Below are 17472 nucleotides of genomic sequence, written 5' to 3' on the forward strand. Positions count from 1 at the left end.
TTTTGGGTTCTTTGTAGTTGTTACTCATCACACGAATAATACACTAAAATGTTAAATGCATTCATACAAACATAGTTCAAATTTAAATTCGGTTTGGTTCCACAGACAGAAATGAACATCCTTCATGTTGGACAAAAATAACGAAATATGTCCGTATTTATCTATAGCAGTGGTTCTCAAATGGGGGTACTAGTACCCCTGGGGGTAATTGAGATTTAAAAAATATATATTTAAACTTAGCATTAATCCAAAAATCCTTTAAAAATAGTTATTTAATAAATAATATAAGTGTAAATTCTTAAACTGAATTGTATATATTCTATATTAAATCAGACACTGATGGCACAGCGCCATGTATTACATATTTTGTTTTTTTTATAGAAAGTGATTATATTCGTACGTTTTTGTCTTTTTAGTTAAAGACCAATCTGTGAGAGGGGGCGGGGCTGCGCGTCAGACGGCTGCAGAGTGTGAATGGCTGCCAGCGGCGTGAGCGAGCGCCACCAGGCCTCCAAATCAACGCGTTTCAGAGGCTCATGGCCTTTTTAACTGTCACGCTTTTGTATGTGCACACTGTCAGAACAGTGTACTGCAACCCAACATCAGGTAAGAGACATTTAAGCCCAAGAAAGTTTATCAGCAAACTCTTTGATGTCACCACCAAGTCGAGTTCATATTAGCATATTCGTCTAATTATAGACGCTGGAAAAAGATATGTGGACGATTCTGCATTTCTGTACACAACACATCCATATGTGTGCTTCCGGGTTTATATTGACAGGGAATTAAATTAGAACCTGCCAAAGAGAGGGTACATATTGGCGATGGCAGGTTTAGTTTTTCCTCATATTAACAAATATTATTTTTATAAAGTTATTCAATAATTCTATCAATTCAAAATATTTAGGAATTACGGTTACATTATATATTTAATATTTAAATTGTCTGATTATGTATGACTAAGTATTTTCTAAAACTCAGTCGTATTGAAATGTCCAGTAACCTCTTTAAGTGTGTCAGTAAAAAACGTAATTGCAGACCTTGTGTACTTTGAGGTGAAGGTTTATTCTAATGAGGAGTCGAGTGAACTGGAATGATGAAGGGGAAATTTTAAAAATATGGGACATAATTATACTTCACACTGGTACAGCCAACTGGGAAAGAGGCCAATCCAACACTCGCACCATCCTCCTCCGCCCACAAATAAAAGGAACAATCAGTCCTCAGTGCACAACAGAGTCTGCTCTATCTTAGTTTCACACTGTCTCTGCATGGATATTGTTACTGGATATCACAGATCTGGACATGGTCTTCATCAGGATTAAGGAGACTCAAACTTTTGGTGAAGTAGCTGTTTGTTTTGTAAGATAATGAGGGTTTTATTGTATTCAATGTGTCTTTTGAATGATATCCAGATTTGTATTCAGGATGCTGTAGAAGAAACACTTCTCAATAGCTACGGTTGTTTGTGAACTGTATACGTAACTGAATGTGGATGTTATATATATTTTTAAATATATAGAGATGGTATGGTCGTATTGAGCATTGACATTCTTATTTTCATTGATTTTTCTCATAATGTGGTAATTTTGAAGTAAAATGAGACTGTATTAATAATCATGCAAATACAGTAAATATAATGTACACCATGTAGATCCTGTTCAATGTCATCTTAGTACAAAATTATGTTCTAAAAGTATGTGCTTTATTTTAGAAACACAGGCTGTTTCCAGCTCTAAAGTTGTATCGAGGGTTCCTCAATTTAGACAAAAAAATACTTTTTATATAACAGTTTAGAGGTTTTATGTGCCCTTTTTGTTATGAAAGGATTCACTGATTCAAGCCTATTAAGTGTTCTGTACTCTTAATGAATTGAGTTAAACTAAACCCTATTTCAGATTGGGAAATCATACATTTTTATGCTACGTTTCAACTACAACTAATGCAGTTTATTAGGACTGATCTGGCCACTTGATGGTTGTAAAAAACACACAACATTGCAAGAAAATGGGACTATGACGAACAATGTCTAATGCTTCCACACTCTCCTCCCTGGCACAGACGAGGCAGCAAGTGTGGGAGCGATCTGACGAGTTGTGAGTGGGCCCGTGAGCGTGACAAAGAGTTGAAGATGAGGACTATTACTCCTGTGTACGGAGGCGGTGATGGAGGGGAGTCCCGCGGCCTCCGCAGCCGAGTGGGCAGGATGAAAAAGCTGCTGTGGCTCAGGCCGAGTCACTGCGTGGACGTCCACATGGACACGGAGCCCGGCGTGTGGCTGACCAGCTTCCAGTTGTTGGACATCGATGGACAGTACGAGGTGAGTCAGAACAAAACATCACCACAGTTTTCTGTGATTTGCTCCTTAGCTGCAGTTCCTCCTCTTCGTGTCCTCAAACCCCCACTTAATTTAAAACTCTTGCTTGGCATCTGTTTTGTTGTACGGATGTTATGCATGGAAATAATCGGTCAAAACATGTTCTACCCCTGTGAATATCAGTTTTATTGTCCAAGCTCTTGGTCAAACAGAGCACGATGGATGCCAAAACTACAGCAAACGTGGCTTCATCACTGAAACATGAAAATATTATTGAGGTATTCCACCTAAAGCAAGGAGGTGATAATATTTCATATTGTTATGACCTTAAACATTGCCTGGGAATTTGGGTATCACAATGTTTTATGGCTGCATGAGGCCATTTGGTTCTAGTGAAAAGACCCACTACGCTTCTGTCAACATGACCATCAGCATTAGTAGTGAGTCTACATCACCCACCCCTTAGGCTACAAGTAATTCATATTTCCTTGTTGATTCAATTAGTCAAATTTTTTTCGGATTAACTGTATACACATTTTGCAAAATAATATTTAAAAAAAGAGAAAGAAAATGGCACCTTTTTTGGTGTAGTTGTGATGTTGTTTTAAATGATGGGCACTGGTGGTCATTTTGATTGACTCCATCTGAGATTAGAGTAACTGTTTATTATTAACTGTATCTAGTGTCATCTATGACAGTCCTTACTCTGTTAATTATTAGGCGGAGTTGGTCTCCTGCTGACTCATACACACATCTATGACGTGACAGCTTTCATACATTCAGGCATTGCTTAGAACTCCGGCTGTAGTTCAGTTCCCCTTCAGCTCTAAATTGTTTCACTCAGGAGTCCGGACATCATTCACAGCAGCAGACATTTACTCACACCGAGAATGCAGAATACCCACAGGAACATAATACACTTCCTGGAGAGTGTGTGCTGGGAATTTCCAGCTAAAATAATCATTTTTATCACAATCACAACTTCAACCAGCACGTTTCCGGCATACACTTGTATCCGATTGTTGCATGCGTGTCACCTCGTCACCCATTCATGTGTCTAATGAGAACTAATTGGGATATCTCTTGGCACTTTCTATGCTCCTTTGTTCAGCCTGTGTAGAGAGGCTGGGTGGTATGGACGAATGATGGTAGATTTTTAGTTCAGAGAGACTCATTAGAGAAACAAAAAGGTCATTATTTTCTCTGCGCTGAAAGAGCAGTGGACAGCCTGGTTTTAAGACGTCCCATCAGCTCAGCCTATCGGCGGTACCACAATGTGTTGCTGTTTTCTCAATTTGTCTTTGGATGAAATGAAACTGTACTGAAAGCTCTTAATTTGTACAATTTCCTCATTTTGTACTTCCTTGATGTCACAATGTTGAAGTTAGTGTTCAGGAGCAGAGCAGACCTGTTTGATGTGGTGTGTCATCACCCCGCCCCTGATACCATGGGCAGGAACGCAAGCTCCTAGCTGTTGACAAAAAAGTGTCCCGACTGGATTCTTTCTGGGTAGTGGCACTGAAAAGTACTGTTCCGAGCATGTTGACGTTGCCTTGAAACCATTTCCTTCTGCATTTTCTTGTAAAATGTCTTTATCCAGACAGAGAGCTTGAGAACAGTTTGTCTTTTTAATGTTTCCCCTTTGGCCACCAGATCAGGACACATGGATGTCAAAGCACCACAAGAAGTATGTTTATGTGTTTAAACCAAGGTTGTTGTAGTCAGGCATAACATCTCACAATCTACAGTATTTCCCCATTCTGCCTGAAAGATGTGAAGGTCTTACAAACATCATGGTGGTTATAGTAAGTACAGTTGGGTCAGCTTAGTTTTGTTATTGTGTGCTTACAAAAAAGTGAGTGTGTACTCATCTCCAACAAACCAACCTTTGGTCTATCAGAGACGCAGGATACAACTCAGACCATTTGTTGAGCCCAGAGCTTTTATCGCTGGCCTGAGTGGCAATACTGGTTTTGCCAGAACCAACAGAGAATCATGGGTTCCCTCCAGGTTCTCCAGCTCCCTCTCACAGGCCAAAGACATGCAGCTCAGGTTAATTGGACACTCTAAATTGCCCGTAGGTGTGAATGTGGGCGTGAATGGTTGTTATATGTGCCCTAAGATCAACTGTGCAATTTAATGATAGTGTGTTTTGAGTTTGAAAAGTCCTGACGCGGAAAAACACAGCATAAACTTTAGTTTTAACCACTAACTGAAGTAGTTAGATCTCGCAACATATGGACGGGCTGCAACGTACTTATATGTTGCATCAATTTCTATTCTGAATGGGGTTGATTGTTCATGAATGTGTTGTTAATACATGTTTACTTTAATTTGAATGATGTAGTTTACATGAATGACTTCTAGTGTGTATTCTTACATTGGAAATGTATGTATAAAAAACACATTTGATTCAATCCAAATCCCGATAAAACAAAGAACATATACACTGCTGGTGAAAAGTTTGGGGTCACCGGCCACAAAGGCTTGAGCCACTATCGCCTAGGAGGACTGGTCTGTATTTATCATGCTTTTAGGTTGGAGAAAGTCCAGAACCAGTGCTGCTGCTGGGAAAATACTGTCCGAACGAGAATGACCTTCAGTTAGTCCGATTCATTTCCTGATTAAAATCCCCTGGAATAAATTCTGCTACTCCTTTTTGAAAAATGTCCTTTCTAAATAAAAACAACAACATTTATTTGTTGAACTATATTGACTTATTTCAATATTTGATGTCATTCCCTGTTATTCCCTTTATCCTCATTGGTCAGTAGCGTTGGCCCCGCCCAGTGAACATGGCTCCTCCCTGGTCCTCCTCGCTCCCAGTCTCAGACTGGTCCATCCACTGCCACTCTGTCGGTGTGAGACTCCGACGTCTGAACACAATTCAACTCTACTATATCATGCGCTGTTTCATTTATTAACAAAAAATGGAAGAAATAACACAGACTAACAGCCGGAGGACGGCGCTAACTCCTTAATTACCATCTGGGCTGCGGGTTAATCACACAGCAAAACCAAAGGACTTCTCAAAGGATTTCTCTCGGAGAGCAAGACAAACATGGGGAAATGGCACTTATCGATGGTATGTCCAATTAACCGAGAAACGAGTTGGAATAAGTTAACGCACGAGGTTGTCTGTGCAATGCCAGTGTGTCTAATTTATGTATGCATTTTATCTGCATGCGTTTCGTTCATGTAGGTCCACTAGTGTCTCGTTTTATCTGCAGCTAGCACACTAGTTTTGTCTGAGTTTCTGTCACGTTCTTGAACAACTTATGTCTGCCTATGTTGCATATGTGTCAAATAACATTGTGAGTACATTATGTCCTCTTTCTGTCTGGCCTCTTACTTTCACCTGTAACTGAAGAGACAGATGCAGGAACAACTTTGATCAAATAGATTTGTCTCCAGGACAAAACGTTGACTGTCTAGAGATGTCATGATGCATGGTAGATACATCGAGCTGTGACGTTACCTTCTTTCACTAAATTGCCATGTTTTTGTCATGATATTGTTTATTATCATTCCAAATATGATCAAATTATCACCTTGAGGTATTTTTTATTTCTCAGCTCCCATGAAGTAAAAGTAAAATGTATCAATGTCTGTCACAACATAAGATTCTCAATAATACTTAACACTTTTAACAACACATTTTTACTTTTGTAAAATACAGCATACAACTATAAGATGTACTTTATCAAGTAAAAACTCTATAGCTAATCCTGAGACAATTATTCTAAAATGGCATATGAGTCACACCTATTACCGACTTACGAGTTAGTGAAACCTGGAATGTTTTTATTGTTTATCTACAGTTTGTATAACACATAGTGTGTCGGGAGACGTATGACTCCTATTCTAGACGGGCACAAAGTATACGTTCCTCGAAGGGAAAATGGTATCATGGTTCGATACATCGTTCCTGTGCTTGTGGACATAAGCAGATCTACCGGTGAATGTGTCTTTGCAGCGATCGTTTCAGTCACCAGCTGTCTGTTTGAGTCAGAGTTCAAGGCTTGGTCACAAGCAGAACGGCAATAATTAAGTTAATTGATGTTTAGTTTGTCGAAATGACTCAGTCTGAAGGCTTATTCTATTTGTCATTGGTTTTTAGATATGTTTCAGTAATAGTTAAGCAGCCGGTGCCAGAAACTTGTATATCTTTTTACATGTTTCTCTCAAGGTTCAGTAAGTTTTTCTGCTTCTGTTTTGTTTCATGTGACGCCTGGAAAAGATGGCAAGCCCATTGAAATCTGTGTTATCTACTATGTCACGAAGAAAGGAACAACATAGAAGGCTGTATCGCGTATTTGAGTTATTATTCGCCAGATCTTGATGACCTTGCTTTCTGTCCTGCAGGACCCGGTGCAGGAGTGGGGAGAGGAGGAGGAGGACGGGGCTGTGTTTGGCGTCACGCTGCGCAGGGAACCCGTCCTGCCGAGCACACCGGAGCTCCCGACAGCCTTTAGCTTTGTCCAGTACCACACGGTGAAGGTGCGCAGGCTGAAGGCCGGCACCCTGGAGCGCCTGGTCACCCACCTGCTGGACCCCGAGCAACAGGAGCCCGACTTCATCCGAGTCTTCCTCTGCACCTACAGGGCCTTCACCTCCACCAGCAGCCTCATCAAGCTGCTCTTTCAGAGGTGAGAACCCGTCCACACCAAAGCTCTGCAGACCTTTGTTGAACTGAGACGTATGTCAAAAAATAACACACAAGGCTTTAACCCGCTGATCTGCAATCCCACTCTAGAGGTCTTTTTGGCTGTTTAACTCGGAGAGATCTGTTTTATTGTTGCTGTAATTAATGACCTTGTTCACACGCTGCACTAAAAAGACATTAAACCTACTCACAAAAGTTCAAGATCCCCTCCGCTCAAAAATGTGTTTTCTTCTGTTTCTGTCCCCTTACATGTCTGGCTTAGACTATACTCGTATACTTGTATCCATGAAGTTTGTGCACTTCACTCCAGTCTAAGATTTAAAGCGAGAGTTTGCATGAGCAGAGTGAATGTTTTCACCACCAGGTTTTACAAGATGCCAGATGCACAAAAACATTTTCAAAGAACACAGCTATTAAACACCCTTTTGATGTCACCTCAGCTATTCAGAAGGGATAGCTCTAATGAAACTCTACAGGTTTATATGACAGGTGTTGTCGTCATGAACGAAACAAAGCATTTAGGAGCGTTGTTCCATTCCAACGTGGTCATGACTACACCCTCCACACCCAGGAAAGGTGCTTCCTAATCCGTCACCTGAAACACTGAGATTTAATTTGACTGAGAGATAGGAATGCATCTACATTTCAGGGTACACAGAGAGCCTCATTGGGTTTTAATTATGAAAGTAGATATCTTTACAGCTCACCTTTTGCTAAATGAACTGAAAATGACTGCCTGCGTGAAACTGTGGCCATCAGTGCTGCTCAGTTGATATATTATTTGTCAAACAGTCGCCCTCATATCTGTGGTGCTGGTGGCAACAGATTTCCTGTGAGCTTCATGTGAGGTCAGGACAACCTGGGAACAGTTCTTCCTCTTTAGCCGTAAAGGATTTTGTAGAGGATGCAACGTTTTGTGGCATTAATTTGAAAACAACCTGCTCTTAAACTTTATAGGGGCTGTTAAAAATTGAAAATGTACTTATTATTATTGTATTATTGTTTTGATCTTTTGTGTCATGTTTTGATGCGGGAAAGAGAATTACCAGGTGTGTGTGTGTGTGTGTGTGTGTATATATATATATATATATATATATATATATATATATATATATATATATATATATATATATTAAACACTTTGGTACAGCAGATTGTTCACAAGTGACGGCTAAAGCTCAAGGTCTCAAGGCCAGCGGCGCTGTAATATCTCTGAAAACATAGGAAATAACGGGTATTATTTGGATAAAATAACCATCTTTTGGAAATCGATTACTTTCTTGCTTTAAAACATATTGGAACTTTATAAATCTTACAAGACTACCTGCTTGGCCCGGTCTCAAGGAGCTCTGCCAGCAGCTCAGAGGCTTTGGAGACCTCACCTGGGACTCCTCCTGGGGAAAGATCTGGTAGTGTGTCTCCGATCAGTCATGAAATGGAAAAACCACAACGACTTTACGAATCCCAACAACAAGACAGCCAGTTGTGTAGCGTGAACAGTACAGCGATCGGATGACTTGGAAAGGCGTGTAGTGCGACCTTGACCTATGGCCACAGTGTTGCAGGACATTTCCACAGGATGAACCACCTGTTATAGAGGGCTATCCCTTGGACATTTGTTGTTTACAGGATGTATTCTATCACCACTAAGTCAACATGTAGTTCCTTCACGTAATGATTATCATTGAAATGTAGCTGATTGTGTTTTTATTCCATAGAGACGACTCGGTCTCCAACCTGGACAACACTGTCTGCCGTCGCAGGTGAGTCAGGTCACTCCTTGATGTAGCAAAGAGTAGTTTGGATTTTCCCATCAGTTTTTTGTTAATTGATGTGATGGAGTAAAATCTCATTGTCCCACACTTCATGAGACTTTATTATTGTTCATTTGTCGGCCACAATTAATGCCAATGTTGTCCAGGCTTCCTTTAATCTGAATAAAGGATGAATATGAAAAGGACTGACACACTATAAATAACTCTATTTAATGTCCCTGATCATTCCATCAGTACCCTAATCCCGGTGATCCGGCTGTGGCTAGAGGAATATGGTGAAGACTTCCATGAGCCCCCTCATTATCAGGCCCTCCGGCTGCTGTGCGTCCACTTGCGGCATCGTCTCTGTTTCAGACGCTTGGCTCAGACTGCAGAGAGCCTCTTCAAGAGGCTGCAGGAACAAGGTACAGGGAGTAGCGGACGTGATTATGATGGATTGTAGATGAGATAAAATCCAGTTTCGTTGTCATTTATGATTTGGTTTGTTTGACAGATTGCAGCCGGTCTTTGTCACAGCGCAACAATGAATCACTGCAGCAGAAGCACAGATATCAGGAGGACAACAGAGAGACGTCCACTAAGCAGGAAGACAAATGCAACTTCATGGACTTCGGTGTGAGAGAAGTGGCGGAGCAGCTGACCCGGTTGGATGCTGTAGGTTTCATTAACGCATATCTCAAAGCTCATTTCTGTGTTGGTGTGGGTCAGTCATTCATATCGTGTCTCCTTGTCTTCGTCTGTCCTTCAGGAGCTGTTTGTCAGAGTGGAGCCCTTCCACTGTTTGGGCTGCGTTTGGTCCCAACGCGACAAGAAGGAAAACAGAAACCTGGCGCCCACCGTCCGCGCCACCATCTCCCAGTTCAACGCCGTCACCAACCGTGTCATCACCTCACTCCTCTGCCCGTCCTCTCCCAGCCCTTCCACTTCCTCTCCCATGTCATCACCCGGCTCCTCCACTACCTTCATGTACCCCTCCACTGCTCCGAGCTCACCTCGCTGCTCTCACACCAGCCCCGGCCACAGGGCACGCATCATCGAGGGCTGGATCGCTATAGCTCAGGTCAGGGTCAAAACAAGTTTAGAATTTAGTTGATCATTAATGGATCAACTGGACATTAATTGGACATTACTTTTGTCCAAACAGCATGACTGTATTTTCTTGTATTTTCTCTCTCCAGGAGTGCAGACAGCTGAAGAATTTCTCTTCTTTGAGAGCCATCCTTTCAGCCCTGCAGTCCAACTCTGTTTATCGCCTCAAGAAGACTTGGTCGGCTGTCAGCAGGTCGGCAAACTATTACAAGACACTATAACTTATAGAACAAGTTCTGTGAAATACACCATTTACTTTTTTCGGACAAAAAAAATGAACAGGTGATAAAAGAAAGAAAGGTTTGTCTGAATCATTTATCTTTTTTGAGCTTGCAGCATTGTTCAATGGGAATATTGACGCAGAAAGAAGACCGTCTTGACTCTTAACAGATGTTATTTGTTTGGTTTCAGGGAACGTATGAACGCCTTTGACCACTTGAGTGAGACTTTCCCTGATGAGAACTGTGTGCTAACCAGCAGAGAGATCCTGGTGGAGGTAACTGCATGTGTATTTGAAGTAAACACATACTTGAGATGATGGGGACTAGTGGTTCTGACCGATATAATGAAGAAAAGATCTGTGTACTTATTTTTAGTTGCATGGGTGAAGGGGTGTTTTCCTGATTGAATTGGGTTAATTCACTCCAGTACAAACTATTGAATGCAGAAAGAAAGAAAAGAACAGGTTGCTTGTGCTTTTTCTAGCACGGACTCTTTGAGCTGTATTTATATAAGCTGAAACAATTAGGAGATGTTCAGTCAACAGAAAATCTATCTATTGTAATTATTAATTATAAGTGAAGTAGTTGTTAGTTAAAGCCTTAGTGTATAAGAAAGTGAGAACATGTAAATACAAGTATTGTCTACAAATGGTCTGTATAAAAACATTGTTGATTACTTATTCTATTAATGGTCTAATCTCATATCTTTTTCAATCACAAAATTGAATGAACGTTCAGTCTCCAGTTCACCTGCCATTCTGTGTCCTTTGTTCGCCGGGTGAAATAAGAGATAAGAATGTGTACTTAGCGCTTTTATCAGCATCCAAGTTTCTGTAGAGTAATGGAAAGGTCATTGTTTGCAGCAACAACACAATACAACTCCAACTACAAGTTTGTTTGATAATGACTAGTAGTTACTGCAGAGACACCCAGCAACACCCTGTTAGCAGGCGCTCCACCCTGAATAGAATAATTTGTTGTGATTATAGTTATTGTTCTTCATCAAGGTTGACATGGCATGTTGTTTATTTTCTGCAGGATGGGACTCATCCAGATGGCAGCGCCACCCCGGGCTCCGTGTCCAGGCCTGTAAGAGAATCATCATCATTTTGTTAGGACATAACATTGTACATTTCAAGTCTGACCACAAAAATAAAATGAATGTCTCAGCTTTACCCCTCAAAAATGAAAGGCAGAGGTTTCTTTCTTTTTTTATCATCAATTTCACTTCCCTAAAAGTCACATGTTTTAATTTTCTAAAATAAACACCAGATTTCCAGTTCCCTCTCCTTCTTCAGTCTGTTAATACATGTATAACTAGCATGACCTTTAGTCTCCTCTACGCAGGTTAAGGGTGTAAACGCTGACGTGTGTGCATGTTTCTCACAGTTTGGCCGTTTACTTAGTCCGGGTGGGGCTGTTTGCAAAATGTTTTATACCCCCTATTCACTCTGTTTAAATAGTGATGGAGATTGTGTCTTCCAGCTTTTTGTGTACGTTTCAGTTACAGTAGATTTATTTTGATTGACATGATGAAGTAGTGAGCTCAATATTCTAATTTTCCATTGGAACAACATTAAAGAGTAATAATGAAATATTCTCAGCTTTTTGCAAATATGTTAAATGTAATATTTGCAAGAAATTAGTAATTAGTTGATTCTCACTTTTGGTTACCAAAATGTGTCTCTTTTTGTGACCTCAGAGCTTCAGCAGTGGTGTTGTGCCGTACCTGGGCACCTACCTGACTGTCCTCACCATGCTGGATACAGCTCTGACTGACACTGTAGAGGTGAGGAACCATTTCACCCCCAAACCCTGCTGTAGTTTGAGTCTGTTCTTTTTTGTGCTTGTTTTTATGGAGCCATATTTGTAACGCTCTTGCTTTTTTCACAGGGCGGACTCATCAACTTTGAGAAGCGCAGACGGGTAGGTGTTGCCTCCTAGTGGTGTTTGGCATGAATGACTACAGTCGTTCTCGATTGTAGTCATTCATGAGTTCTGACGTGTAAGATATTTTTATGTTCTGCCATGTTCCTTTCTGTTCTATGATTTAATCTGTGCTTTTTTATTTTTATTTCTCTTGCAGGAGTTTGAGATTCTCTCTCAGATTCGGCAGCTTCAGGTTTCTTGCTCCCGTTACAGCCTCCCAGTAAATTGTCATATCGCCGACTGGCTGCAGACACATGCACTGCTCACAGATCAGGAGAGGTGAGACCATAGAAATAGGGCAGGAGTAAAACAGACATTCACATTCAAATCACAGTAGCGGAATGGTCAGAGCAGCCGATTTTAGCGGTACCATTGGTATTCTTACGGTTGTAGTGGGATAACTTGCATATAAACCAACGTACAGCACGTCACAGACTCACTGAGGTTAGGTTTAACATCAGCAACCAAATGAACAGTGGAGCAGAACGAAGCATGGGGGATTTTTATATTTCTTACATTTTTCATTTCTCATTTTCTAAAATGACCTTTCTCTGTCTTCTGAAGCTATGAGCTGTCTCGTGACCTGGAGCCTCCAGTTGACCCTTGTCCCAGTTCTCCCAACTCATGGAGCAGTCGTCTGCTGACAAAGAAACTTGCCACGTAAGTCTGGATAAAAACCTCTAGCAACATATAAAACCAACTCCAGCTTGTAATGTATAACCACAGCTGACTGCTCTGATTTTTTTTGTAATGGTAAGATTAATGCATATACATATAAACAATAATGAGATGCATGAGCCAGATCAAGCAAATGGAGTAATTTATGAGTCCTTTTTAAATGGTTCCTTTATCTTGTTTTTTTTAGGAAAAGGTAGACACTAAACTGTGTGTGTGTGTGTGTGCGTGTGCGTGTGCGTGCAGGTTACGAACAGGCTACGACAACTCCCTGAGGAAGATCAACTCTGACCAGATCAGTGTTTCATCTTCTGGCTCCAGCAGTTCAGAGATGGAGGACCTCTCTCTCCCCCAGGCCTCCCCCTTCAGACTCAAACTCAAGGTGCTCTATCACTGCAGTGTATGAAGGTCATCAGGGTCATAGTTTACAAACATAAAACAACCAACATTTCACAGGGATTTTCTATTTGTTTTAAAACTAGAACATAATACAGTGGAGTCTGCTTAGGAGTCCACTTACAGTGATCATTTCATCATGTTGAAATCATGATGGGAAACAGAAAGTAATTTTCTCTCAATGAAAAACAAAATCTAAGCTAATAGCAAACTAATCCAAAATGAGTCAAAGAGATGCAGCAGCGGAACTTGTTGTTCCTCAGATGACTTGGCCGGCTAACATATACCCCCTCAGCGTGCCTACAGGAGGCTATATTTTATATACAGTTCTGTATTAAACCGTATTGGAATCATACATTTAATTTGTACAGTAATTACCCAGACAGACATGATCACCAAAAGAGGTTTCCACTGTATTCATATTTTCTCCTCTGTCTCTCTCTCTCTTCCCCTCCCTCAGTCTCTGTCGGGCTCTCTCCATGATGTTGCCGAGGATTTCTCCTCCAGTTCCTCGTCCTCCTCCTCTCCCAGTCTTTCCAGCTCCACCTGCAGCTCCTCCCATCCAGACCTCAGCTCTTCCTCTCTGGTCCTGAGCCCAGAGTCCAGCGGCTGCTCTCAGGCCACGCTGCCCGTCTACAACAAACAGGTTGCTGACTCGTGTATCATCAGGGTCAGCGTGGAGTCCGTCAGCAATGGAAACGTCTACAAGAGCATTCTGGTGAGAACAATCTTGTTTATCTGAGGTCAGACGGCTTGTTTTTGGTTGACTCAAGTCTAAACACTTACTGAAATAGAAGAATAAAATTAAATGAAAAGACAGAAAAAGAAGAAGGAGTTAGTATTGCTTAATCATTTTTGTCAGCCTCATTATGTTTAAAAAAATGATCAGAATCTATTTGTTGGCCATGTGTGTTTACACATACATGGAATTTGACTCCGGTTACACGTTGCTCTTACATACACAATATACAATAAGCAAGATAAATATAAAAAAGAAATAAAAGACAACAGTAGTCAAAATAGTGCAAGTAGTGCAGATGGAGGAGTCTGATTTAATTGTTTATCAGAGTGACGGAAAGAAGCTGTTTCTGTGTCTGGTGGCTTTGGCGTACAGTGCTCTCTGGCGCCCCCCAGAGGATAACACCATAGATCTGTTTTCTGTAGCATTTACAAAAAGGCTGCTATGCTGTTATCAGCCCAATACTTATGAATGAACCCTTAAAGACACCATTATCAATTAAGACTGCAACTAACAGTTATTTTCTATTTTAAATTGTTATAACATTTGTATTAAATCTTAAAATAAGGAACAGAGTCTAAAATGTTTCACAATTCATACAACTGTCGACTTAGTAAATAAATAATTATCAAAAACTGTGTCTTTATATCACACTTAAAATAATCCAGATTAATAGCAGGAATACCCACACAAAATATCCTCTATCTAAATGAAACACTTTAATGTGGTTGTCACATCTATTGATATTCTGAATCACAGCCATGGTTGTATTTTGACTGATGTGTCTGCTTCATCTCCAGCTGACCAGTCAGGACCACACGCGTCAGGTGATCGAGAGGGCTCTTGAAAAACACAACATGGAGGATTTCAGCTGCCAAAATTTCAACCTCTGCCAGATGCTCAGCAATGGAAAAGGTGAATATTTCCTCTTCAGGCTTTTCCTCTTGCAGTTTAATGTTTGCATGTAAAACATGCTCTTCACAGGATTAGCTCCAAAGCCTACTTTTCTGTTTTTATGCACATCATGTTTCTCTTTTTGTCAGTTTTGTGATTAAATACAAGACCAACCAATAACATGTAGAATTTAAAGCTGATAATAAAATAAATCCAATAAACAGGAGTCGTTCTTCTGTTTCCTTTTATACTGCAGAGAAAAATCCACCTTTTGTGTGAACTGGCTAAATGTAATATTTAAGGAAGTAGTAACAGTAAATGTCAAGAAATCTATTGTTGAGGAAGCAAAAACCAGCTCTTTCACCGACACGACCTTTGAAAAACTATAATGCAAATCAGCTGCAAGACGTGAACGGCTTTAGCTACAAAAATGTAAGATGGAAAAATCTTATTATATTTCCGTTGCTTTCAAAAGTGCTTTTTTTATTCTTTTTAAATGTATTTGAAATGCCTGCATTTTTGAAAATGCCCCCTTTGTATCATTCTGAGACAAATCTGTAATCTTTCTGCCCTAGATCTTCAGATCCCCGACAAAGCCAATGTATTTTATGCCATGTGCACCTCCGCCAACTATGACTTTGTGCTGCGTCAGCGCTGGAAGGGCCACGGGAGACGTCTGGGCTGCTCCTCTAGTCCTGGAGCTCAACCCAAAAGCCGTTAACTCCAAGTGACAAGCATCTGTCCTGGCTGAAGGTTAGGAGTTCATAGAGAAGACGAAGTGGCTGCTCATCTGCAAGCAAGACCCCAACAACCCTCCTCTGGCCGTTTGTATCTACTCATCGCCATGAGATTGTCTCTGGACAGCAGATGTGAGCCACTCTGAAAGGGAGACTCACAAGCAACCAATGCTGACAAATAATCCTGAGGAGTTCTCATCAAGAGAGCAACACTGAGACGTGCCGTACTCTGGACTAAAGAGTAAGGCAAGAAGGGAGAAATGTCCAAGTACACAGAAGTGAGACACCGAGAAGAAACTGAGAAAGTTCTCCATCAACTTAAACATCAACATCTTTGGATTAATGAACCAACATTCAATCAGGTCAAACCGGACAAGGATGAAAACGTTCACGTGTCGTTATTCTACAGGAAGAATTGTGGCTGCAGGACTCGTACAGCCGATGTGGGACTTCTCCTTCAGCCCGTGTGGCTGCATGAGTAACTAACTCTTAACTACGAGAAGCAGAGTGACTCCGTAGGAATCAGGCTCACGGTTAGTTGAAGAGTCAACATTTCAGTCGTGCCGAGCACAACGAAGAGCAACGAGACTCCCTAAAATCAAATGCTGTGTGAAACACAGTTTCGACTCCTGACATTGAGTTTCTGTTTGTCTGTAATAAGTATTCAGTTGTCTTCTAGTTGAGGATTTAAATGTTTTTATTGTAACTTAATTTAAGATTTTAAAATTAAATTATTAAATGCATTTCAGTATTCAGTGTTAAGAGCTTAAGGGGCATGAGGAAAATGTGTTTTTTGTTTTTGTTTCTCGCCCCAGTCTTCAATGCTAAACTATTAAGTGTACTTAAAATGCTTTTTTGTCTCATTAACTCAAGTTTGCATTATTTAGAATGAAGAAACCAACTGCTGTAAAGGACTCTGGACTGTGCTATTTATGTCCGAGGGTTTGAATAGGAGATGTGTTGTTGACGTAGAAGTGTCTCAGGTGTGTTTTGCTCACTGATGATGAAGGCTGTGTTCAGGTGATGCTGCTGCTCACTGCACTCTGTAATCCTGTGGTAATTAAACAACAACATACCTTCTACAAGGAGTGATATGAAGCTCACTCCAGCTGTGAATGAGATTCATCTGAAGATTGGCTCAAGGATGTGAAAATGAAGTGTCTGCGTATGTGAGTTTCATATACATCAGCTCAGTGACATGAAATCCTCCCCAAAAACTCTTAAGGCAGTTTTCTGCAAGTATTACAAGTTGTTTGAAGGTAAAGGGAGATTTTACAGTGGAGCACATTTCTTTTTTAAATAAAAGAAACGCTGGTGAAGTTTTTGGGGCGGATTTTGCATCTCTGTGTGCAGCTTTCTAGCTACTGTGCTTCGTTAATCATGTGAAAGGTTGGTAGCAAAGGTCTGGCAGCTGCAATAAGTATAAAGTATGAAGGAAGTTGTCCATCTCTCTTTCTTCATTTCTTTCCGCCGTATTATGAGAAGGTTTTCATATTTTTTTCTCTCCAGTGTGTTTGAAATGTAAGTGAAGTTGTCAACGTTACTGTTTGAAAGTTGAAATGGAAGCCTCAATGTCTTTGTTCTAATATTTTCTTTCAACAGATTCTTTATTTTAGTTGTTTGCACTTAATGTGTATAATTAATATTAATGTACACTAATAAAGCCAATTTACTATTTTTCATAGTGTTTTTTTTTCATCATGAGAATGGGGCTCCATTCACAGCAGGGGGGAGTTTCTTAACATTTGACTTGGACGCATGATGAACTGAACAGAAGAAAAAAACAACGTCATACAAAGTCATATCAATTATTTTTGTATATCCTTGTATCACAAATCCAAAATTCGCCTTGAGGTTTCACAGCTGTTCAGCCAACGACATCCTCTATCCTTGGACTCACGACTGATCAGAAACCACTCCCAGTGATCTTGTCCTTCATCCTTCTCTCTGCAACGCCAATCGGCCATAGCTTGTCAAAGGGACGGTGGGAATGGTTACCCAATCGCAAGAAGAACAGGGCACACATAGACGAGT

General features: G+C 40.6%; 1 protein-coding gene across 1 annotated transcript; it reads left to right on the top strand.

The window, feature by feature from the left end:
• Nucleotides 1-2131: 2131 nt before the first annotated feature.
• rgl3a (ral guanine nucleotide dissociation stimulator-like 3a) lies at nucleotides 2132-17116 on the top strand (the record flags this gene model as incomplete). Its single annotated transcript, XM_079220009.1, has 17 exons — nucleotides 2132-2320; nucleotides 6683-6966; nucleotides 8702-8746; nucleotides 8993-9162; nucleotides 9252-9412; nucleotides 9507-9818; nucleotides 9937-10040; nucleotides 10259-10343; nucleotides 11107-11157; nucleotides 11771-11857; nucleotides 11962-11994; nucleotides 12155-12276; nucleotides 12562-12657; nucleotides 12919-13054; nucleotides 13529-13786; nucleotides 14608-14722; nucleotides 15277-17116. The coding sequence occupies 17 exons, from the start codon at nucleotides 2132-2134 to the stop codon at nucleotides 15420-15422; spliced, it is 2394 nt and encodes a 797-aa protein (XP_079076135.1). The 3' UTR covers nucleotides 15423-17116.
• Nucleotides 17117-17472: the final 356 nt, after the last annotated feature.

This window comes from Taurulus bubalis (assembly GCF_910589615.1).
Source record: "Taurulus bubalis genome assembly, chromosome: 6".
Lineage (NCBI taxonomy): Eukaryota > Metazoa > Chordata > Actinopteri > Perciformes > Cottidae > Taurulus > Taurulus bubalis.